This window comes from Oryzias latipes, chromosome 17, assembly GCF_002234675.1.
Source record: "Oryzias latipes chromosome 17, ASM223467v1".
Taxonomy (NCBI): Eukaryota; Metazoa; Chordata; class Actinopteri; order Beloniformes; family Adrianichthyidae; genus Oryzias; species Oryzias latipes.
The window spans coordinates 2890535-2914535 of NC_019875.2; the positions used below are offsets into that span (position 1 = coordinate 2890535).

General features: G+C 40.6%; 1 protein-coding gene across 2 annotated transcripts in view; it reads left to right on the forward strand.

Moving 5' to 3' along the window:
• LOC101167736 (kin of IRRE-like protein 1) overlaps positions 1-24001 on the forward strand; it is a 99518-nt gene that overhangs the window by 61026 nt on the left and 14491 nt on the right. For both annotated transcript variants that reach the window (XM_011486003.3, XM_011486004.3), the window contains exons 2-9: positions 993-1142; positions 11420-11566; positions 13724-13881; positions 18208-18358; positions 19377-19482; positions 20109-20257; positions 20747-20874; positions 23247-23373. In XM_011486003.3, the coding sequence (XP_011484305.1) occupies positions 993-1142; positions 11420-11566; positions 13724-13881; positions 18208-18358; positions 19377-19482; positions 20109-20257; positions 20747-20874; positions 23247-23373 (1116 nt within the window). The remainder of the gene's footprint in view (positions 1-992; positions 1143-11419; positions 11567-13723; positions 13882-18207; positions 18359-19376; positions 19483-20108; positions 20258-20746; positions 20875-23246; positions 23374-24001) is intronic.

Consider the following 24001-nt stretch of genomic DNA (forward strand, 5'->3'; position numbering starts at 1 on the left):
CCACTGAGATGTGTCCCTGAGAACCACAGGCTGCTTTATTAACCAGTTTTGCCTTAATTAGCTAATAGGATTGTTTTAACAGTGATTGAGGAACAGAGTAGCCCTCAGGAAGGCAAACACCAACTCTGTGGAAGCGTTTGAGTGAACAGACCTGTGCACATCTGCTCTGTGAGTGTGGGACTCCACACGCAGCTGCACTTTTGGAGGGGACTTCGTGTCGTTTGCACACATACATGCATTTGGTGTCATTTCTGAACTATGTATGTGTGTTTTTGTGGGGGTATTTGCCAGCTCAGGCAGCACAGACTCTCTCTGCCTTAATTAGGACGCTTTCTTGCAAGACCTTCTCTGGAATACGAAACAATTTTACCTGATGATGCAAACGGCTGAAAACAGGGTTAGAGCCTCGCCTCCTCACCTCGTGCTTCTCTTCTTTATGCGAGAGCATTAATGGAGGCTACACTTGTAGTGTTTAAATCTTTGGATAGCGCTACTGCAATTGCCAATAGGCTTATTTTGCTGCAGGGGATGTGCATGTGTGAGCAAAATCCTTTGTACTCGCTGATGAAAAAGCCTTATCACAGCTTGGCAATAATGTTTTTGCAGCACAAGAGGTTGCTTACACATAAATGCACAAAGACACACTCTGTCTGCACCCACATAGAGACATGTGTCCAAGGAAAAAGTAGTTAATCTACAAGGTAAAATTTCTTAATAAAGATTCCACAAAATAAAGAAAAAGTAATTTATTTTTCGTTTTGGAAAAATAATCCTCAACAGAGCTTGTAAAGAAATTCAGCCTCAGAAGAAATCTACTATAAAGTCATTAAAATACCATAAACTCAGTAAATGCACACAACAAATTATCTCAAGAGCTAATATATTGTCAAGCAGGGTTCAATACGAAGGTTTGTGGCTCAATTCAGAGCAATAAAACAGTTCAGGTCGCGGCCAGGTCACAGATTGATTCCTTTTTTGCTCCTCTGTTGCAGTGTGGTGTGTGCGGTTCTCCCAGGAGCCTGCTGACCAGTCGGTGGTGCTGGGGGAGAGGGTGGTGTTGTCCTGCGTGGTGTTCAACTACACTGGCATAGTCCAATGGACCAAGGACGGCCTGGCCCTCGGCATCGGAGAGGGTCTTCGAGGTGAGAGGCGGGAAAAAAACGTCAGAGCATATAGAGGAAAAAAGTCTGTATGGTCTCAGAGACGAATGCAGAGTGAGGATGATAACTCAGCAGCAATTTTAGGTCAGGTTTGGCTGAGAAGTGTAAAAGATTCTTTTTTTAACAATAAGAAACAGAACAATGTGCATGTGAAAGAGTTAAGAGCCAAGAAGTATTTGAGTGACAGTCTGTGTAGATCTCACTGAATTAGAGAAAAAGCCTCACTCTGCTGACAGAAGCCACGCATTTGCATGTACATCGTAAGCCGACAGACTCCTCCGGAGTCTCTTAGTGCAGCAGTAGTGCGCTTCAGTGGAGAAGCATCCCGTGTCAGTAGAATAGTTGGAGTCAAAAGGTTAAAGCTGCAGAAAATACAGGAGAGATTCTGTTCTCCCAAAATGTGGTGAATTCTCAGAGAAAACAATGCAGAGAGGCAAACGCAAAAGAAAAGCCCTCCATTGACCTCCCCCCAATTATTTTCAAAAACAATTCAGAGAGCTTTTGGCAACAGTGAGAGGTCGCAGCAGACATCAATATTCTTAAGTGCTGCTGCTGACAGGTTCAGGCAAAAATGCTCAGAAATAATCCACCTCAGCAGTTATTTACCAACTCAGAATGAATCCTAGTATAATTATTATTAAACTTAAAAAGATTGTTTTTAATTTTAATGTTATGTAATTTTCTCTATTGCCTTGTATGGCAAGGCCTGAAAAAAGTTAATAGCACTAAAGTGTAACAACATTGGTGAAATGCTTTTTTCAACTGTTTGAATGTTGAGATCCCTGGTTTTTGCTGTATCTGCATCGAATAGATCTGACAATCCGAATGGTTTCGGTGGGATCTACTAAACTTTCCACTTTGGAAACCACTAAAGTCTTAGTCACAACTGCCCTTAAAGGTAGATCTGGGCTGTCTGGGGGTGAAAAAGGGTCAAATCTGTTAGGGCAAGTAGGTGGCTCACGCAAAATATCAAAGTTGGAGTCTGCTCATTGAGCCTTCAGGGCGAACATTTTTGAAATCCTGTTCAGATGCAAGGAGCATGTTAGTGCTGTTTAAGAAGAAGGTGTGCTCCACGCATACAGCCCGGATGTTAGAAATGAAGACATTAGAGTCTCGTTTGTGTGGACATCCTGCAGGCATGAACTTACACGTATGCCATCAGTAGGGAACCAGTATTCACACCACACTAATGACTCTATGAAGACGAGTGTAAAGGACAGAGTATAACAGCATCACCCGTACGTCATAAGTACGTTTGACTTCTGTTATCCCTAAAAATACTTTATGGCTATGGTACGTTCCATTTTCATGACGTCTCTTAAGGTGGTACGTATTTTGATTTGTTCACACATTTCTGAGTATTCCTCTAAAAACCTGCTTACTGAGCACCAGCTCCTCCCAACCCACAAAAACAAGTGGGTTCTTACATTGTGACATGGGTAAATGAGAACAGCCCCTTTCAGTAAAAGTCTGTGCTGTCAGCTCCGCCCCCAGGCTAACACAGACACACCCACTTTCTCAGTGGAGCCAGTGGTGATCGTTAAAAAGCTTACATACGGTACAAGGAACTGCGAAAAGAACTCATATTTCATTAAAAATTGTTCTTTAGTGTGCAAAACATAGCACATTACCATGTGGATATAGTTTACTATGAGCGGCTTAAGAAAAGCATGATATACTGTGGGCCCTTTAAGGTTCAACCGCTCCTCAAACCTGGACAACCTAAAAACCCACAGCACCGTATAGGTCAACCCCTGCGTGAACACGTGACCATGGCACAAGCTTTAAGCACCAGGTGATAAAACCGGTTGTTTTTGGTTCATGTGAACAATCAATCCCACAGCTTTGTTGTCCTTACGCCGGACTTTCTTCTGTTGGGCTTTGATTGGACCATCTGATGAGATTTTCTTTTCAAACCCTCAGAACCACAGTAACATTACTGGATTAAAGGCATTCATTATTACTCGTTTGAGTCAAAACCACAATTTTCAACTAAAGAAGAAATGGCATTAAAGCTGAAAACAAATAACAGTCAAGGAAATACAAGACTATGAGGATGCTGGATTCACCAACCAATCCACAGTTTAAGATGCAGTTAATTTCTGCGCCAAACCATATAACGTGTTCTTTTGCGCTGCTTTATCTTTTTTTAAGACACAAACTATGGTGCAGTTTCACCAGCAGACTCTGGTATGTCCACGAACAACATGGTGTGCTAAAAAACGGTACATGAACCCTAAAGGGGCTGTCAACTCTTAGACAGCTTCTTGTCCAAACACTTGTACTTTTAAGCAGAATTCCTGAACTTTCAGATCCATAATAAAATCATAGTTACTGCAAAGGCAAAAACTTAAACTGAATGAGAACTGGCATGAGGAATACAAGGAACCAGTTATGAAAATGAATATGTGTAAACACCAGTACCTTCCTGTTAATGTAGAAACTCAGTGCAGACAAGGTAGATGACTACAAAAAAAACATGCCTTCTTCAAGATCACAGATCAGTCTCTACTGGCTGACACTTTTAACATCTGTCAGAATATATCTGGAATAATTATGACCTTGTGATGGCTTCTGCATGATGGAGCTGCATGTTGAGGTTGATGGATGCAAGACACTTAACAGAGCAGTGACAACATGGGGTCAACTCTGAAAAAGGCCAGGCCTCTGTGTTATGTTGGAGAACACGTCAGGAGCAGACTCAAGCTCAGCTAGGGTTATTCTACCAAATGTACATTTTTTTCATTAAAAACCCGCTCAGATGACAATCAGGATTTTTGCTGTTTTCAACACATTCTTGTGGCATTTTTTTGATGTTGGAGGACATGTAAAAAGACATTTAAGCTTTAATTTGTATTCTTGAGTATTTCTTTATTCAAATCGTTGTGAATCATGAACGGATGAAAAAAAGCCCGTGTGAAAATGAGCTTATTTGTGAGGCAAATGGCAGACAAATGGATCCATGGACGTCTTTGTTGTCCTCATCTGAGCTGGTCTCTGGCTTTTGATTTTGGCTAAAAACAGCATAATCATAATTAAAAGACCAGTGGAAATGATTTGACAATAGATTAAAGATTCTCAGAGTGGGACTTTAAGTTAATTTAAGGAAATATGGACCAAACTTGAAAGAATAGATAGTGCTTATTTGCTTTTTTAGGCAAACTGTCAGTAGACTCAGGGGGTAAGTTTTTCTTGCCCAGGCCAGACCCAGCGGGGTAGATTACCTGCTGATCAAGACGGATGAAATCTGTGGCCACCAGAGAGAGCCCTCTGAGGAACTGAATTCCACCACATGCTCAGTGGAGAGGTGGGAGTGAAGGAGAAGTTAAGAAGCTCTCCGGTGACAAGCGGCTGCCTGGATGGCATTACCGAGGGCTCTGGACATTGCAACACTGTTGTGGCTGACATGCCTTTCCATTGAAGTGCTGGTCAGTTGTGTGCCAGAAATAACAAAGTAGTTACAGAGTTTCTTGTTATTTCAGAACTGCTTAAGTGCTCAGTGTCCATAACTAAACATTCCAGCCAGGCAGTACACTATTATAAACTGTTGAACTTTTAAATCAAGGCCAAAAGGAGATTCATTAGACACTCCAGTTGTTGTGATCACATTTTCCAAAATGCTTTAGAATTAGGACTTTGAGGCTGGTTACATAAAACTTGTCAAAACAGAAAGCGTTCCAGGAAACAGGGATAATTTCTTCTGGAAAAGACGCGTCATGAAGCTTAGTTACTTCTGTAAGAATTTAGATTACACAAAGCATTTGCATTTCTGTCTAAAATAATGTTAAAAGTTTTGGGAATTATACACTAACTAAGCAGGGTTTTTGCATCAGTCAGGACCCTTTGGGAGGCAAAACTATTGGTGGCCAGTTTAACAGGAAAAAAGATCTTTTCAGGTTTCTGTGAGATCTGATGTTTGCATCAAAGGTCTTGTTCACAACTGCTCTTAGAGTTGGATACAGTCCTTCTGTGACCATTGGTGAGCCATAGACGACGGGTCGCAGCAAACACTTAACACGTAAGGATAAGTAAGTGTGTACTATATTATATTACCAGAAGTATTCGCTCATCTGCCTTGACTCACATGTGAACAGAATTGCCATGCCATTCCTAAACCATAGAGTTCAATATGATGTGGGTCCACCTTTTGCAGCTGTTACAGCTTCAACTTTTCTGGAATGGTTGTCCACAAGGTTGAGGAGTGTTTATAGGAATTTTTGACCATTCTTCTAAAAGCGCTTTGGTGAGGTCACACACTGATGTTGGTGGAGAAGGCCTGAATCTCAGTCTCCACTCTTAATTCATCCCAAAGGTTTTCTATTAGGTCCAGGTCAGAACTCTGTGCAGGCCAGTCAAGTTCATCCACAGCAGACTCTGTCATTCATGTCTTTATGGACCTTGCTTTGTGCTCTGCATGGTGTACAGTCATGTTGGAAGAGGAAGGGCCCGCTCCAAACTGTTCCCACAAGGTTGGGATCTTGGAATTGTCCAAAATGTTTTGGTATCCTGAAGCATTCAGAGTTCCTTTCACTGGAACAAAGGGGCCAAGTCCTGAAAAACAAGCCCACACCATAACTCCTTCTCCACCAAATTTCACACTCTGCAAAATGCAGTCCCAGATGTACCGTTCTCCTGACCATCTCCAAACCCAGACTCGTCCATCAGATTGCCAGACGGAAAAGCGTGATTCATCACTCCAGAGAAGGCGTCTCCACTGCTCTAGAGTCCCGTGGTGGCAGAGCTTTACACCACCGTATCTGACGTTTTACATTACACTTGGTGATGTGTAGCTTGGATGCAGCTGCTCACCAACGGAAACCCATTCCATGAAGCTCTCTGTGTTCTGTACTTGGACTAATGATGATCAAGTGATGAGCAGAAAGTTGGCGACCTCTTTGTGCTTTTGCATCTGCTGAGCCCTCTCCATCAGTTCACGTGGTCTACCACTTTGTGGATGAGTAGCTGTTGTTCCCAAACTTTTCCTTTTTGTTCTGATAGAGCTGACAGCTTAATGTGGCATATTTAGGAGCGAGGAACTTTCACCACTGGATTTGTTGCACAGGTGGCATCCTATGAAAGTTCCACACTGGAATTCACTGAGCTCCTGAGAGCAGTCCATTCTTTCACAAAAGTTTGTAAAATCAGTCTCCATGCCTGAGTGCTTTATTGTATACACCTGTGGCCAGGCGAGGTGATTGGGACACCTGATTTTGATTATTTGGGTGGGTGAGTGAATAGTTCTGGTAATATAGTGTAGGTGAGACGCAGGAACGACATAGGGATTATTCCAACCCTGTTGAATGCTCAGGCAGCCTTTTAGTGCTGTTCAAGTGATAAGTATGCACTTTTTGAGTGCTGCTTGACTGTTACAAAATGAAGAAATTAGATTGGATTTTGTGTGGACATACAGGTGTCCTCTGGGGACTTACATTTTACCTGCTTGAGCAGCACCTAACTAATGACTGGAGTGTGACATAAGGACACCAAACGACAGCATCACTAGTAGGTCAGACCTGCATGTAACTTCCATTATCCTTATATTTACTTCACAGTACACTAACCACACACGGAAATGGTAAAGTAACAACAGTACGTTCCTTTTTTATTAACGTTGAATCCTTAAAGACCCAATGAAGACTCCAAGGAAAATTGTGTTTCTGTTGTTTTTAACATGGTCTTTTATCATTTCTCTCATAATAGAGTACATATATAAAAGCGTTAAGGATTAGTATTTCTATTCAAATCGTGATGGATCAGGAGCAGACACAAATTCCACAAGTTGAAAAAGCTTGGGTTTGTGATGCAGCAAAAGCGATGGGCGGGCCGCTCTGCTGCATTCTGATGCTTCCACTTAGACAAATAGATCCTTCAAAGTCTTCCTTTTCCTAATCTCTGCTAATGTTAGCTTGGGGTTGTAAATTGCTGTGGGCTAGCGGCAGAGAGTGTAAACAAAGGAATGATGGGGTATCAGTGTAGGGTATTTTCTGCACCAACTGTCCCACCCAAAACTCATAGGTGAATTTCTAATAAACCCCTGCTGCTCTGCAGAAACTATGTCCTCGAAAATAACAGGTTTTTAGGTTTTGTCTAAAAACGGCATCATCAAATTAAAAGACCAGTAGGAATGATTTGACAATAGATCAACTGATGATTGGAGTGGGACTTTAAGGTGGCCGCACAAGCCTCAAGGAAACAACATGACACACTTTCTCTCCCAGATACATTCACTCCTTTCTACGACCCTCAAACAGGACTGGAACACCCAAAAACCTGAACTGAGGTCGACCCGCTTCATGTGACTAAGAAATCTGGTAATTAGTCAGAAACTCCGTAGTTCTCCATCCAGGATGAAAAATACTAGCTTGTTTTTGCAAAATATTTTTTGTATCATGCTGCCCAGCAGGCTGCATGGTGGTGTAGTGGTTAACACTTTCACCTCACCATGAGACGGCACCATGGTTCAAATCCTAGCTGGATCCTTTCTGTGTGGAGTTTGCATGCTTTCTTTGTGTTCTCTCAGCATTTCAAATTCCCTTCACAGTCCAAAAACATGCTTAGTTGGTTGATTACGTGTGAGTGGTAGTTTGTCTCTGTGTTGCCCTGCGATGGCCTGGCAAACTGTCCAGGGTGTTTCCCTCCTTCACCCCTCAGTTGCTGGATAGGTTTCAGCATCCCTGTGAGCACATGTGGGAATTAGAAGATCGATGGTTGGATGTTGCACCACACTTCTGCTGTGAAAAGAAAACAAGGTGCTCATTCAACTTAGTAAAAAAATGTATTAAAGTAGCAGCAACTAAACTGTAAAGCTTGGGAAACTTTAATGAGAAGTCTTCCAGGCAAGTTTTTAGTTTATCCAGCACAGAGATTATTTATAGATTTGAAACCAAAAAAAGGTAGCCGTTGCTAAGGAGAATGCTTGTGTGGTCGACTGAACTGATGGATGGAGGCACAGACACCTACTTATACAGACCTCAGATATTTTCTGTCTTTTGCGTTTTCTTTAATCACACTTAAGCAGGTGTCTGAAAGCAAAACCTCAGCAGCAGCATTTAAAGCATCCATATTCTCCTCCTCGCAGCTCTGAAGAACTCATTTCTTTTGTCAAAACAGTGTAGATTCAGCCAAGTGCTGTATGCTACACATCCAGCCACTCACACATCGACGCTAATCACAAACACACACACACTCATGCACACTCCAACACCTACGTGCAGTCACACTTTTGACATGTGATGTCAATCTCGTGATCAGCTAAATTCAATTCAGGAGATGTCAGGATGTCATTGTCCGTCTTTAGTCAAAGTTTTCTGCGTCTTTTAGGCCACACTCCAATATCCCTTGCCTTCTTTTGCGACTGCCTCTGCTCTTTGTTTCTTTCCCTCCTCCATCCCCCCATCCCTTCCTCTTGCAGCTCTCCGCTGGTCGGTAATGCTCTCATTGTCCTTGTAGCCTCTGTAAGCATGGTCCCGCTGACAAACACATTTGATAAACGTGTTATCTGCTTTGTCTTTCTCTCTCTGCTGTCAGTCATCTATCACCACCTTCTGTTCATTTTTTACTCTGAGCTGTCAGTGCTGCCATTCTTTCCCTTATCCCTGACATATGTTCCCTCAGTCTTTTGCCTTTCTTTTGTAAACTGTGCACTTGAAAGCTTTTTTTGTGTATTGAAAACCAGAGAAGCTGTGCAGGTGTGTGTAAGAAGTGCTTATTACGTGGGTTGCGTGAATCCAGCAACTGTTTTTGACATCGTGGGCGCACAGATTGCAGCATTAATTCATACCTGCATGTCCTCCCCCGCACACTGAAGATCTATGTTTGTTCAAACACTAAAATAATTGTCACATGAAAGCAGGTTGAGTGCGTTTTCAGTGTCCAAACACCTGTTTGGGTTACAAGTCCCATTAACAAACACAGTCCTCTACACCTGCAGACCTCAGTGATGCCAGTTTATTGTTCTTCCTCATCCTCCTCCTTTTCCCTGGGGTGCTTTCACCTCTGTGGTTGCTATGCTGCAAGGTGCTGGAGTGGATGATGTAATCTCCACTAATACTTTTGTCTACCCCCCCCCCCCCCCCCGCCTTTCTTCCACTCACCCCAATTGCCTGCCTCCTTGTCTGCGTTTGCCATCTGAATTCATGATGTCATGTGAGGATTGGGCATGGAGGATCAATGAGTGCCCCCTAGTGGGACGTCACGCTCTATTATGTCTTTGTCTGAGAGGCGAGGGTTCAAAAACAGAGGGAAGGGGATTTCTGTAATTGGGGCTGCGCTGCCTGTTTGTGCAGCTTATGAATCAGGCAGAAGTTGATGTGGCACATTTGTATTGAGGTAATGTTTGATCAGTGTTTGAGAGAGAAAGCCTGCAGGTGTTTATCTCAGTCCCACAGTGTGTGTGTGTGTGTCCGTTTGTGTGTGTGTGTCTCATCTCCTCAATGCTGCGACGTCTGTGTGAGGAATGCCCCGTTCTGATCTCCAGATGCTGAGGTTAATGGAAAAGGTTTTCAAACATCTGAAGGAAATTCAAGTTGTTTTCTGCGAATTATGAGAAAACTGCTCATAAACATGTTTCTGTTCTCTCATCTGACTGGGATTTCTATCATTCCAACAGGATTCGACACAAAAAGCCTTTTAGATTTGCATAACAGGTGTTACTCCTATGGTGAAATCAAAGAGATCCACTCCGATGAAAATTACGTTTTTGGTCTTTTTAACACATTTAACATGTCAAAAACATTTTATTTTTCTGATGATGGAGGGCAGTTTGAAAAAGCTCTCAGTTTTGACGTAGCAACTGAAATGTCTTCCTCCTCTGCTCTATTCTGGTGAATCCACTTAGACAAGTCGATCCATGAACGTCTTTGTTTTCCTGGTCTGAGCTGGAATCTGGATCAGAACTGAACGGCTGGAATAGCTCTGGTAATGTTAGCTTGTGGTTGTGAGGGGCTGTAAGCTAGCAGGAGAGAGTGTAAATGAAGGAACGATGGGATTTCATGCTTCTGTGCCAACAACACCGCCAACAATTGATTTGATTTGATTTTGATTTGAAATGGTTTATTTCAAGCAATCAAATAAGAATAGGACACAAAAAAATAACAATCATCAGTTATACAGTCATACAATGATGTATTAAACTGAGGATAATTAGACATAAAATTAATTGTTGCTTGAAAGGGAGTGGAAGGAAGCAAACTTATATGATCCCACCCCTGTTCTACTGTAACCATTTTATTACATGATTTATCATTATCATTATCAATGCAGTGAGAATTGTTTATTTCTGATAAACTCATGCCTCTCTGCAGAAACTATGTCCTAAAAAACGAAACAAGCTTTTTATTTTGGCTACAAACGGCATCATCATAACTAAAATACCACTGGGAACACTTTTACAATCGATCAAAAGATGATCAAAGTGGTACTTTAGGACAATGTAGAAGGTTTACCTCTGCAGTTTCACACACAGATTAAATGCCCATGTAAAACACACAAACCAGCTTTTTCCAAGAAATATTATCTTGACAAGTTTGTCATGAAGTTTTCTGAAATAAAATTGTTATTGTGATAGTATTACAATGGTTGTCAGCTTCAAGCATTTTAATGTTATTAATCTTGGAGGGAAAATAAATGCAGAGTAGCCTCCCTTCATTATCTATAATAGATTTTTCTTATTCAGTCACAGTCTAATTAGAAATATAATGTTTGCAAAATCATATTTGTTTTTCTTCAAGTGAAACAGTAACATAAAAAAATTAAGAGATACTTGACTCTGGAAGAAAACAATTATATTCTAAAACTGTGCAAAATATTCACTGCTTAGTGAGTAGAAGATGCTCTTTTGGATCATTGAAATGGTTAAATAGGAATTAACCCTTATGTGACTGTTTTTCTGTGACAGCAAAGACTTGATCTTTCCAAGAAAATAAGCCTGAACTCTTTGAAATTCTGAGGATTTCCTCTGAAAAGCAACAAAACGTATTACTTAGCTTCATAAAGGGGCTGGAGTTTGTTACAGTCAGGGACATTTTTAGCTTGAATTTATAACATTACATTTAAAGGAACGAAGGCATGACTCACAAAAATCAGAATTTCTTTTACTCTGTTCTTCACCTTGAAATCAATTTTAACCAGCAGGTTTTGCTTTCCAGGTTAGCTGAGTAACAAAGTGCGCTCACCATGACTCACAATCTATATGCTACCTATGAAAACTACAATTCACTCCTAAAAATATGTTCCCTTTTGTTTGTGTGTTTCTCTCCCAGCCTGGCCAAGGTATCGCATTCAGAGATCGGACATCGGTCAGTTCAATTTGGAGATCACCAGATCGGAGCTCTCTGATGACTCCATCTATGAGTGTCAGGCCACAGAGGCCGCCCTGCGATCCCGGAGGGCCAAGCTCAATGTGCTCAGTAAGTGACTGGGATGTTCGCTTATCTCACGGTCTATGGATCAAATATGTCTTTACAGACGTCAAGGTGATTCCATAAAGTTTTGAAATTGGCTGGAATTACACTGTATATCAAATTCCAGCTTCTGTCACGCCTCTGTCATACCAGCCCCCTGTTGGCTGGAGGCACTTTGGGGGCTGTCCTGTCTTTTAATTGTCATTCTTTTTGAGTTTAAAAGTTGGGAAGCACAGCATCAATTTAATCTTTAGCCATATTTTGATTGTTTTCAGACCTCTGAATGCTGCTATTTTTGTGAGTGTTTTTGTTGTATTTTTTCCTGTTTGAGTTCCTCAAGTAAATGACAACAAAAGAAAGAACAGTGACCCTTTTTTATGAAGTAGAGACAAGAGAGTTCTTTCTCCCCAAGATGGATGAATGAAGCATTGTTTCACAAACCAACAGTGTAGTTTATGTTTTCAAATGTCAAGAATGTTTAATTACTTGGTGCAGCCAGATGGTTTTATTTCAACTGTGCTAGTTACAGGTTGAAGGAGGTCTAAGATAAGCAGGGAAGAAAACACCACATTAAATCAGTTTGGTCTCCCAAAAGTCAAGAAACAACATATGTGGAGGTTCTTAGTCATTTAGGTTCTGTTCTTCTAAAGTACAGAATACTGTTATGGTGTCACTGAAAACCATTAAACTGTCAGGAACTGGTGGTGTTGGACCTGGGCTTGCTGGTAGAAACCGAAACATGGCAAACCCCAGGAAGCAGCAAAAGAGTGACAAAGCTGATGATCTGACCAGGAAGAATTGAAAACCAGACGCTTAAACACACGGAGGGGAATTGACGGAAAGGAAATTTAGCAGTGGGTGATCTGGAGTGGCTCACAGGGGAACAACTCAAAACATTACAAGAACCAATGCAATAAGAATGGCAACATAATCGAGGAGCACAATCCTCACATAACCTAAAGCATGGGAAATTTGAGCCTCCACTTTAAACCTTTTTCTTTTTTTTTTGCAGACATGTCATCTTAAACATTTCATTATTTAAAAAAAAAACATGCAAAGAGAGAAAAAAAATCAACCTCCACACTTCAGATGGCTTTTTTAAGTTTTGCAAGGAGACAAAAAATGTACTAAACTTCACTGTGAGTGTCATTAAATACTGGATATTTTCAGAAAAAAGAAAGTGTCAATTCACTCATAGTTTTCTAAATATGCGGCAAGCCTTGAATTTCTTTTCTTAGCTGCACAGACCCAGAGGAAAGGTTAAGGTTAGGATTAAGGTTTTGTTTAGGATTGGACCTCCAAACATTTCCTGAGCACTGCTGTTTCTGCTGCCCACCGCCCATTCAGGGGATCGATCAAATGAACACATTTCACACACCGTTTGTGACAGATAATGGGACTTTAAGTTTAACAACAAAATACAACCTTGGTCGCACTTCAAATACGTGAAGGCAATGCAGCAGTGTGCATCTTGGCTGCACGATTTACGTACGGCCAACATGAATTTCAATCACTTTGTGTGCTGGTCGCATTGAAATATGTGCGGATAAACATCAGCCTTCAAAACCAGGGCTCTGCCACCTTCAACGCTAAAAGAACAGTTTGATCCAGTTTCTTACTGACAAAACCCAGTCAGAACCGCAAAGTCACTGTTTAGAACAACAAACTTTAGGTTTCTTGACAATGAAGCCTTTATTTATCAAATTTACCTTATTAATATTTAAATTGATTGAATTAATATATTTTTTAAACAAATTTAAACTGTTTGGCAATCAATATAACATTGATGTAGAATTCTTTTTAAATCAAAATGGGTTTAAGATTTTTCTGAAAATAAACAACTTTTACCTTTAAATTTCTCAATTATGCTAATATTGTAAAAATAAATGACAACATTTAACTAACTGAAAAAAAATAAACAAACCCTTTGTTTATTGAAATTGTTGGGAATTTTCTTAAAAGCCAAAGAGCCACAAATGATGGATGACCCTCAGGTTGCAGACCGCTGGTCTAAACTAGTTTAAGGAGGATCTACAGAAAAGAAAGCTTTTGCTTTTGAACTACCTAAGAATGCTGGACTGTATGTGCAGAAACTGGAATGTTGTTTACACCGGGGTGCACCTACATTGATGTCAAATTTGGATGTGTGTGTCTGTCCCGCAGTCCCCCCTGAGGACCCTGTGGTGGAGGGAACGCCGGAGCTCCTGCTGATGGCTGGAACTCCATTCAACCTGACCTGTTTGACCCGCGGGGCCAAGCCTGCAGCGCACATCCAGTGGACCAAAAATGGAGTCCCTGTGGAGGGAGCCTACCACTCCACGGTGACTCACACACACCCATAAACACGTGCACATAATTGCATCTGCAAGAGCACGGAGGGAGGCCACGCATCATAGAGCACACATAAAACCTTGATGAGTTTATTACACTGAAATGAGATCTGCGGAATGTCTCCTGATGGTTTTGAAAGAATTTGCAGCCCAGAATGTAACTGTCTCAACCTCCAGTGGGTCTGCTCTCATTTTTTTTACCACAGGCTGATGCCTGTAAGCCAGGGGTGGGCAATTCCAGGCCTCGAGGGCCGGTGTGTCTGCATGATTTCCAGATAGTCTTGCCCTACTCATGGCTGATTACCTAGTTCAGGTGTGTCCAGCCAATAATCTTGCCCTACTCGTGGCTGATTACCTGGTTCAGGTGTGTCCAGCCAATCAGAACATGCCAGAGCAGGGTATGCTGGAAAACATGCAGGAATGCGGCCCTCAGTGCCCACCTCTGCTGTAAGCAGATGGTTTTTGCAACGTACAAATTAAGGTTAATACTAGTGGTGCATAGAATAAAAAAACACATAAATACGATTTACGTGAAATATATTCAATATATTCTTAAGGCTCTATTTAGTACAAGTAGTGTAATAAACCAACCATTAGAGTGAAATGCATTGCACAATTTTATTTTATTTTTTTGCACAACACACCAAAAAAAAAGATTCTAGAGCTTTGTACACAAATGTCAAATGTCTCAATGCCAAACCCATTGTCAAACAGTTTTAAAAACAGTCTTACAATTTTTAGCAAGAATAAATACAATTTCAAGAAATATTTGTATTTAAAAAAATAGAAGGCTTTTGTTTGGCCTTGGAAGCATAAAAACCTATCAGTGGTTTTATGTGCTTGGCAAGTTGTGGTTTAAGCACCAACAACTGCAACAAACCTTCAACAGCATATCAAGGTCAGAACATGTTTCCACATTTTCTCAGATTTCATTCTTACATTGCCTCCCTTTAGATTGCTGTTTGTATTTTTTAGACATCTTCAAGTTAAAGGACACATTTCAGGGGAAACTGTAAAGTAGTTCATTAACCCTTGTGCTATCTTAGATGACCCCACCCTTACATTGACGTGTTCTCCCTACCATGACAAAGGTGGATGAAGGTGGAAAGATTTCATGGACACCAGTGAAGATCACAAATCACTGAAGAAAAAAGGTTCAGAGCACTGTCTAGTGGGTCTAGATCAGTGTTTTTCAACCTTTTTCTGAGCCACGGCACATTTTGACCTTGAAAAAAAATCCCGCGGCACACCAGCATCCAAAAAAAAAAAAAAAGGAGAAACTCATAGTCTGTATTGATCTACAGTCCCTCCGCAATCTCACGTGCATTTTTGAGATAATTGTGGCAGAAAAAGCTGGAAGTTGCAGCTGTTTTTTCTAAAAGATATAATAAAAGTTAAATTAGAAGATTTAAAAACAGAATGAGGTGTGTTCGCCGTGGTTTTAAGACGTTTAACAACAGATCTCATTGTGCGCTGTCACTTTAACCTAATGCATCATGGGAGATGTAGTGCATAAAACGGCCGGAGATCGGTTTTCGGAGCTTCATTGTTTTGTTCACTTGTTCCACGGTCTGACACCGGATTCTGTGGAAAGCTACACCGCTAAAGACGAGCTTTAGCTGGTATTTTTGTTAGAACTGAGAGACTTTACGAGCTAAATCAGGACAAGGAAGTGAAGACTTTAACCACTTCTGATTGGTCAGACTGAAGACGTGTGATTAAGCCTTCAAGAATGATTGGTGGAGACAGTTAAAGGGGTGGGACTTTTCCAAAATACAGCTGTAGCTGCGGCTAAATCGCGGTACTGTCATTCTTATCAAAATGTCTTTAATAAAATAAAATAAACGCAAAGAAAAACGTATTTTATGATCTCTCATATTCCTAACTACTCAATGTTTTATCAGGACCTGTTTGGATGAACACAGAGCTGAAATCCTGGAGATGGGAAATGTTTTTAGATCAGTTAATGAGGGCAATTTCCTACGGCACACTTGACCATCTCCCACGGCACGCTAGTGTGCCCCGGCACACTGGTTGAAAAACACTGCTCTAGATGACCCAACTCCCAATGTTGAAGTACCTAGGACAGCACAAGGGTTACAAAGCATGTGTTAACAAATTGTCCAATTTCTTCTTTTGAATCAGACTGGTAAACAAAAAGGAAGTTATTGAATTAATCAGTTTAAAATATTCAATTATCACTTATTTGACTATATTAATGAATTAAAGCATTTACAATAAACTATGAGTACTCTAGTTTATTTCAGAACATTGCAGAAACTTTAAACATCCTACCAACTATGACAACTAAATGTCATTCACCCATATCATCTAGGATTCAAATCTATACACTATATGATAAAACTAAAGTTTTTCTGTATTTGAAGACCCACTCCAAATAATCTTTTTTGGAAGAAATTGTGTTCTTGCATCATTTTTCTGACATATATGAAAAACTTAAAATTGCATTTCTGAGTATTTCTTTATTCAAATTGTGAATTAGAAGGAGATGAAAAAATGCAGTTTGAAAAAGCATGAACCGGTAGTATTGACATAGAGGTATGGCAAGCGTAAAGGGTCATAATTTGTCAGGAAAAGCGTTGTAAATTTTTTGAATGCGCTCTATTTGATGTCTAAAACGCCACATAAGGGCGTGCCACGAGAGATTTGTTCATATATGGATTTTTTTCCAAATTTTAACCAGGAATCAAGTGGAATCAGGAATCAAGTAGCATCAGAATGTTTGGTTTGGTGATTGTCTGCGACAAAGAAAGCCTGTGTTGAAATGTTTTTTATAGTTTATTAATGTAATACATACTTGTAAAAGCAAAAGATAACAAATCTGAATAAAATTCATTTGCTTTAACTGCTAGGCTAAAGCAGACAGCTTATAATAACATACAGCTTTAGTGAATAACATCACGGCATCTTTGAGACCCTTATGTGACACGACAAAATGATGTTTTAAACGCGCTAGAACGGCGTATTGGATGCACGTTTTTTACACATAAGACACCCATCTTAGGGCAACACAGGACTGGTGTAAATTACATGCCACTTTTAAAACATGCATAAAAAGCAACCGTTTTGATGGCTAATACATTTACATTTAATGTAATTACATCAAATGTAGATGGCTACATTTGTTGGGCCACGAGCTCCCCGCTCTGCTCCATTCTGATGCATCTACTTGCAGACAAATAGATCCATGAACGTCTATGTTTTCCTCGTCTGAGCTGGAATCTGGATCAGTACTGTATGGCAGGATAGAACCAATATTTCTGCACCAGTAAAGTTAAGTTAGGGTTGTGAGGGGCCTCTATGCTAGTGGGAGGGAGAGTGCATAAGCAGATGGGTGACAGGAATTGGGGGTGGGCTTACTCTGCTGCAACAGTCCCACCCACAACTCAGAGGTTAATTTCTAATGTACTCCTGCTGCTCTGCAGAAACTATGTCCTAGAATACTATAGTTTTTTGTTTGTTTTTTTTGGCTTAAAATGTATAATAATCATAATGATTGGTTCTCTCACACACGGCCAGACAAAGTTTCTGCTTTCTAAACTCCTTTATGATGATGTCCATCCTCTCAATTAGGCTTTAGCAAAACATGATAAGGAGTTCGGTTTCCACACTTGTAGCATTCCATGTCTTTGGACAAAAAGTATTTTATTCAACATAAAAGAGGTCACTTTTTTTTAGAGAGGTGAAAATCACACACACACGCACGCACACACAGCAGCTGGATCTGTGCACGTTAGCACCACGTGCGCCATCATATTTTGCACCTTTTTTCCCCACATTCAGGCCTGCGAGCACACACACATAAACACACAATCATGCATGCACGCTCACACTTTGGTATGCACATAAACTCAACAGCAAACACTGAGTCACACACCCCACCACAGATGTTTTTACATCTCTCCCAACCGGCTTCAGATCCCCACACATACTCATACATATTACATGCTACTCTTTTATAGCTGCGTTACTGACTGTGCATTTTTATTGCAGTGAAAACTGCGCACACTGTCTGTCAGGAAGACAAGTTATGGCCTCATTTTAGACCGTAAAAATATCACATTCATGATTAATTTATCAATCATTTCCTTTATTTATAGTAGAACTTTCTAGATTCTATTTTAATTAATTGCTATTTAAAGATCTCATATTTTACATAGTAATTGATTGTGGATTTACATATTCTTTTGCTTTAAAAACTTGTCATAACTGTCATCCCTTCATATGTGTTTACCCTATTCTTTCCATGTGTTTCTTTGTCCTTTCTCTGCCTCATTGATATTCCTCGCCATGCAGGAAGTGCTGCCAGACAGAAAGAGAGTGACAAGCAGGAGCTACCTGCCCATCACTCCGGTCGACACTGACAGCGGCAGCAATTTCACCTGCGTGGCCAGCAATCCAGCTGTACCGATGGGGAAACGAGTCACTGTCACTCTCAATGTCCACCGTATGTTACCGCTCCTCCATGAGACATTGTTAGGATTCATATACAGAGCTCAGGTTTTCAAGCTGCTTGCTGACATTAAACAAAAATGCTCTGTTACTTTAGTTTCTGGTTTTTCATCTCCAGTTGACAACATTTTTGAAGTTATTTACAGTAAACAGTTCGGTGAATTTTCCACAGATGCTCATGGTTAAGGTCAGTTGTGTCTGACAGGTTCATAGTAAGTTGTTTCTTTTTCAGGTCTCTTGGGTTTCTTATTTATAAAAAGACTGTCTTAAAGTGATAAATAGTTTAGTAGTTTTTACCTTTGATTGAAAAATTGCGGATCATGGTACAGTAACTTGTCCACAGTGGGCAAATAAACTGTGTTAAACAATATTAAATATAGTTCTACTTATCAGCTGACCCAAAAACAACAGCTTTCTCTCTTTTGTTGCTTTGAGATTTTGTCTAAAATGTGCAACAAAATGTTTTCATTATTGGGAAAAATATGTCCTTAAATCTTAAAACCCCTTTCTTTAAAAAGTAGACTTGTGTAAAAAAATTACATATAATATGTATTATGTCTTGAAGTATTTAAAATATATTTACATAATTTTGTTTTTTATACACTGCAAAAAGCCCTTTAAAAAATAAGTCAGAAATTCTTACCCCAAAATAATCTCTTATTGCGGTCAAAAAATGTTCATAGCAAGACTTTTTATTTTAACAAAAAAATATTCTAGTCACTAAGACATGTTTTCTCTTCTCAACCTAACATTATTTTAAGTCTTTTTATTTTTTGAAGATTCAGTTTCTGCAGTGTACATCCCTGCTAGAACACATACATTCAATATTTAAGTAAGGTTGGTCCACACTGCAAAAAAATGTTACTTAATTTAAAAAAAAAATATTTGCGGGGAACTTTGATACAGTTTTACTGGACATGGAATAAATCTCATTTTATCAAAACACCTAAAGTTTCAAGTCCTGCCAGGCAGAATTGTGTAATGTGTCTGATTCTCAATCTGTGTTCATGCAGACCCCCCCACAGTGACCCTGTCCATCGAGCCTCGTTCCGTCCTGGAGGGGGAAAGAGTCACCTTCACCTGCCAGGCCACTGCCAACCCCCCCATCATGGGCTACAGGTCTGGATGAACTCATGAGTGCAGTTTAAAACGAGGGGAAAGGTTTTGACGGCAGTCCTGCAGCGCAGCATTAGGAGCCTGATCAGATGATCAATGCCAGCGGGTCTCCCTTCATTTCTTTCAATCTGTTCCTATCCGCCCTCCGGAGCTGCTTCTGAAGTGTAATTTCTGCTTAGGGTACAGAATTGGTGCAAGTATTGAACGCTTCTACGGCTAAACTCTGAGGCTGATTATAAGCGACAGCTCTGAAGCAGCCAAACTGCAAAAAGGCTGGTTTTCATTTGAGGCCCCAGACTCCATCAGAAGAGGAACTCTGCATGGCGCTCAGAAGCTAAGCCTGCTTTCAAACGCAGGTCCTGGTGGATGTGCAACATTGAAAATTAAAGCTAACCTCGATTCACTTTACTGAAGAATACAGCATAAATATGATAGAAATCAAAATACTTTTTTTGCAAAAAGTCTTTGGGTTCTGTCACAGAAGCAATAAAAACTCCTTGTATGGCTTTTTTTTGTGTCACCTGGACCCCCACAGTGGATCAGTGGATACACGACCTGTTGACAAGCAATGCTGCAACAATTTGCTGTGCTTCAAAGGTGTTAAATGGCGTTGTGTGTTTTTCTGTCAGGTGGGCTAAAGGTGGTGTTCTGCTGGAGGGGGCCAGGGAAAGTGTGTTTGTCACTACAGCGGATCACTCCTTCTTCACCGAGCCCGTGTCTTGTCAAGTGTTCAACGCAGTGGGAAGCACAAATGTCAGCATCCTTGTGGACGTGCACTGTGAGTGGAGAGCATGTGCTCCTGAACTGACAGGAGCTGCATCAGTGCTCCTTTTCTTTTCCATCTACTACTCACACCAGTTTTTGACCAAAAAACAGAACTTTATTGAAAAAAAAGTATTTTAATATTAAGGGAATAATCTAAAGTTGAGATTCACATAAAGTTTCATGCTCCAGCAGTAGGGCGGTCGATCTCTGATAGGAAGATTACATGTTCAATTCCCGCCCTGCCGGTCCATGTGTCGAAGTGTCCTGGGGCAAGACACTGTACCCGACATTGCTTCTGGTGGTTATAGGTTGGCACAGATTTTCAGCTGTGAAGCCGCCATCAGTGTGTGAATGTGTGTGTGAATTGGTGAATGGGACCCTGACTGTTAAGCACTTTGGGCTTTCAAGGAAGGTAGAAAAGGGCTATTAATGCCATTACCATTACTTCAGTTTTTTAGACTTTTGCTGGTTTTGTAATTTTATATTTCTTATTTCCTTCCAGTTGGCCCTATACTGGTAGTGGAGCCCAGACCAGTCACAGTGGACGTGGACTCAGATGTGATTCTGAACTGCAAGTGGTCCGGAAACCCTCCTCTCACCCTCACCTGGACCAAGAAAGGCTCCAGCATGGTGAGAAAGAAAACAGGCAATCGCAGCAGAATGCTACGCGTTCTGTTGATCTACACCGTCCTCGGTAAAGCACGTTCAAGCGACCACTTCCAAAGAATGGTCTATGAAAATGTGCACATTCAAAACTGTCACATTCACACGACGTTACACAAATTTGCACAACTGATTTTGGGCTCTTTTGTACAAAACCTGCGGCCATTGTAGGGCTGTTAATGATTAGCTGCAACGTTGACTAATAATCGATTATAAAAAAAGTTATTGTCAATGCATTGTTCTTTTTTTTGTCATTTTAAATGATTATAATAACCAGCAGCCACAAAGGTATTGGGATCCCATTTTGGAGGCAGTATAGCCCTTCCTGAACCATAGAAGAAGAAGACAGACACAAACTTACGTTTCATGCTGCATTCACACCCGCCGCTGGATCAGAACCGCTTCATTTTGCGCACCGAGTCCCTTATTGTAGGTGGCAGACAAGCGCTAGTATACAGTAAATACTGAAAAGAAGAATCCCCTCCTTGCAGCTACCTGTGTCTGGCGCTGGTCTGGTGTGTACACCACCCTCTGGATGCGTGTTCAAAAAACTGCGTAGAGCACACCAGAGTTGGCTGCAACACTCACACAGAGCGTCCTTCACTTGTTTCTGAAAGGAATGAGACATCTGCCAATGGTTGAAGATTTACAGACATGATTGGGCTGCTGCAACCTGACTACCACCTAAGTCACATTTGCAAACCAATGGAGGAAAACATATCCTAGAATATTTTACTGTCCTCTAATTGCAAAATTAAAATCCATGTTCATAAAAATATTTTTTGCTTTCTATTACTATGGGAAGTTTAGACAATGATTTAGTGCAGGGATCAGGGAACCTATAGCTTGTGAGCCAATTCTGTCTTGACTAATCAACTACTGAAGTATTCGTTAGTGACAGCCTTAGGCCAACAAATATGCATTAAAAGTTAAACCAGGTCAACGTAGTGACGTATGGGTGGCTTCCCTTTTAATTTACAAAAGTGCCAACTGTTTGAAAATTGATCATGGAGGAAGAAACTAATAACTACAGCTTGTTCTATGACACCTAGTCCTTCAGATATCGGAACAGAGCTATGAAAGAAAAAGCCTGGAGCAACATACACCAGATCTGCACTGCTTCCACATTTTACATCAAGCTTCTTCCAACTGTAGGTACATGCGCTAGTAAGCATGAGCAGAAGTTAAAACATGAAGACGCCACTCCTTGCTCGTTCAGTGGGAAGAACAAAGCACGTTCAAGAACGCGCGTTCAGTCCTTGGCAACACACAATCAATAAAAAGTCCATGTAAATGTGAGTAAATGAAAAAACTCCAAATGTATTCAACTAAATGACAAACAGTTGAGGGACAGTCTGTATCTCTCTGGGAGGGTCCTTACTATGCTAGGTTTAGTTGTCCAACAGTTCTTTTAGCAGCTTTTTAGTTTACCAAAATCCTGCTAAAACATTTTCACAGAGTGTTTGTGGGCTTTGTATCACAGAAAATCAGTTTGAGGTCGGTAGTCAGAATTCCTTTCAAACAAATTAAAGGATTTTTAGTGGTTTAAAAATACACTAAGAGTCACTTAATTAGCTCTGACTTGATGTTAATTTGTTAGAATTTTTAAATTTCTGGTTGAGTTGCAAAATAACCATAAAATGAACCACTTCTGACATCACACTACCTGCTAATTTGCTGCATTGAGATGATCCTATGTGACTCAAGGTGTTGTTTATTTTGAAAGGAAGTCATGTGAACCTCTGTCAAAAGTTAACTTTCATATTTTGAAAGAAAAAACTATTTTTGCTATAGGTTTTATGTACGGCAAAACAACAATGGTTGAATTATATTTATCCAAATAAACCAAAATACCAATGTGTCTTATTTTCTAAAGAACAAAGTAAGACTTTTTGGCTCCTATTGGTTTGTGGTCAATAAGAAATCGACCCAAATGGCCCATTTAATGTTGAAGATTGCAGACCTCTGCTCTAAGGGAACTTTTTCTCACAATAAATGTATAATTGTATATAGAAGCCACTGCACACCTTTTGGAGGTGATGGTATCCACAGAATTCTCTGTGTTAGAAACATGTGTTAGAAAGCCAGACTTCTTAAACGTTTTCTCAGTTGTAAAGCTAACGATTGAGGGGGGAAAGCTTTACATTTTTTATTCACCCTAACTGGTTAAGAAAGGCTTGAAAAAAAACAACTAATGGATCCTGCTGAGTGAATCAACATGATTTATGAATTAAACATACAACTTATTCCCTTTTTTCCCACCATCTGCTCCCCATTTTACAAACCCGCTCAGCTGGACTTTATGTCCTCTGGATAATGTGTCTTTTTTGTGTGTCCAGGTGCTCAGCAACAACAACCAGCTGCATCTGAAGTCCGTGTCTCAAGCGGATGCAGGGCAGTATGTCTGCAAGGCCATAGTTCCCCGCATAGGAGTGGGCGAGACCGAGGTTACGCTCACTGTCAACGGTCAGTTCATATCCATTGACTTTGCATTAATAACATCGCTGATCTCTGCAGAAACCATCAAATGTGTCGAGCAGATCTTCCTACTCCCAGAAAATCCATGAATCTGTGTCAGACTGGAAGGATGAGTAATGAAAGCACACGGACTGTTGGTTAAACCCTTTTTCTGGGCTTTTTTCAAAGGCAATTCTTTCAAGACACAATGTCAGTCATCCTGCTATTTCAGGCCAGAAAATGTGGGGAAAGGGAGAGTCTGATTCCCCAGATAATACAGAGAGCAATGATAACAATTACTGCTTCTCCCATGTGCTGACATGTCAGATACGGCCAAATGCTGCTGAGATCAGGATCCTGCTACAGTCCACATCAGTGGAGGCCAAACTGTGAGGCTCTGTCTTAGCAGAGCTATTTATACTTTATTGGAGCAAAGTCACAGTTTGTAACATCAGTTGGCTCGGCACAGTTAATTGCATGTGACAGCTTTTGCTGGGTTCAAACATCACTTGACACTTGGTTAAACATCGTCCTGCCACTGATACTTATCACAGAGCTTTGCATCCGATTCCCGCCGCTGGTATCACAGCTGCAGCTCTGAGCTCATGCATCTTGCATGATCAGGACATTTCAGCAA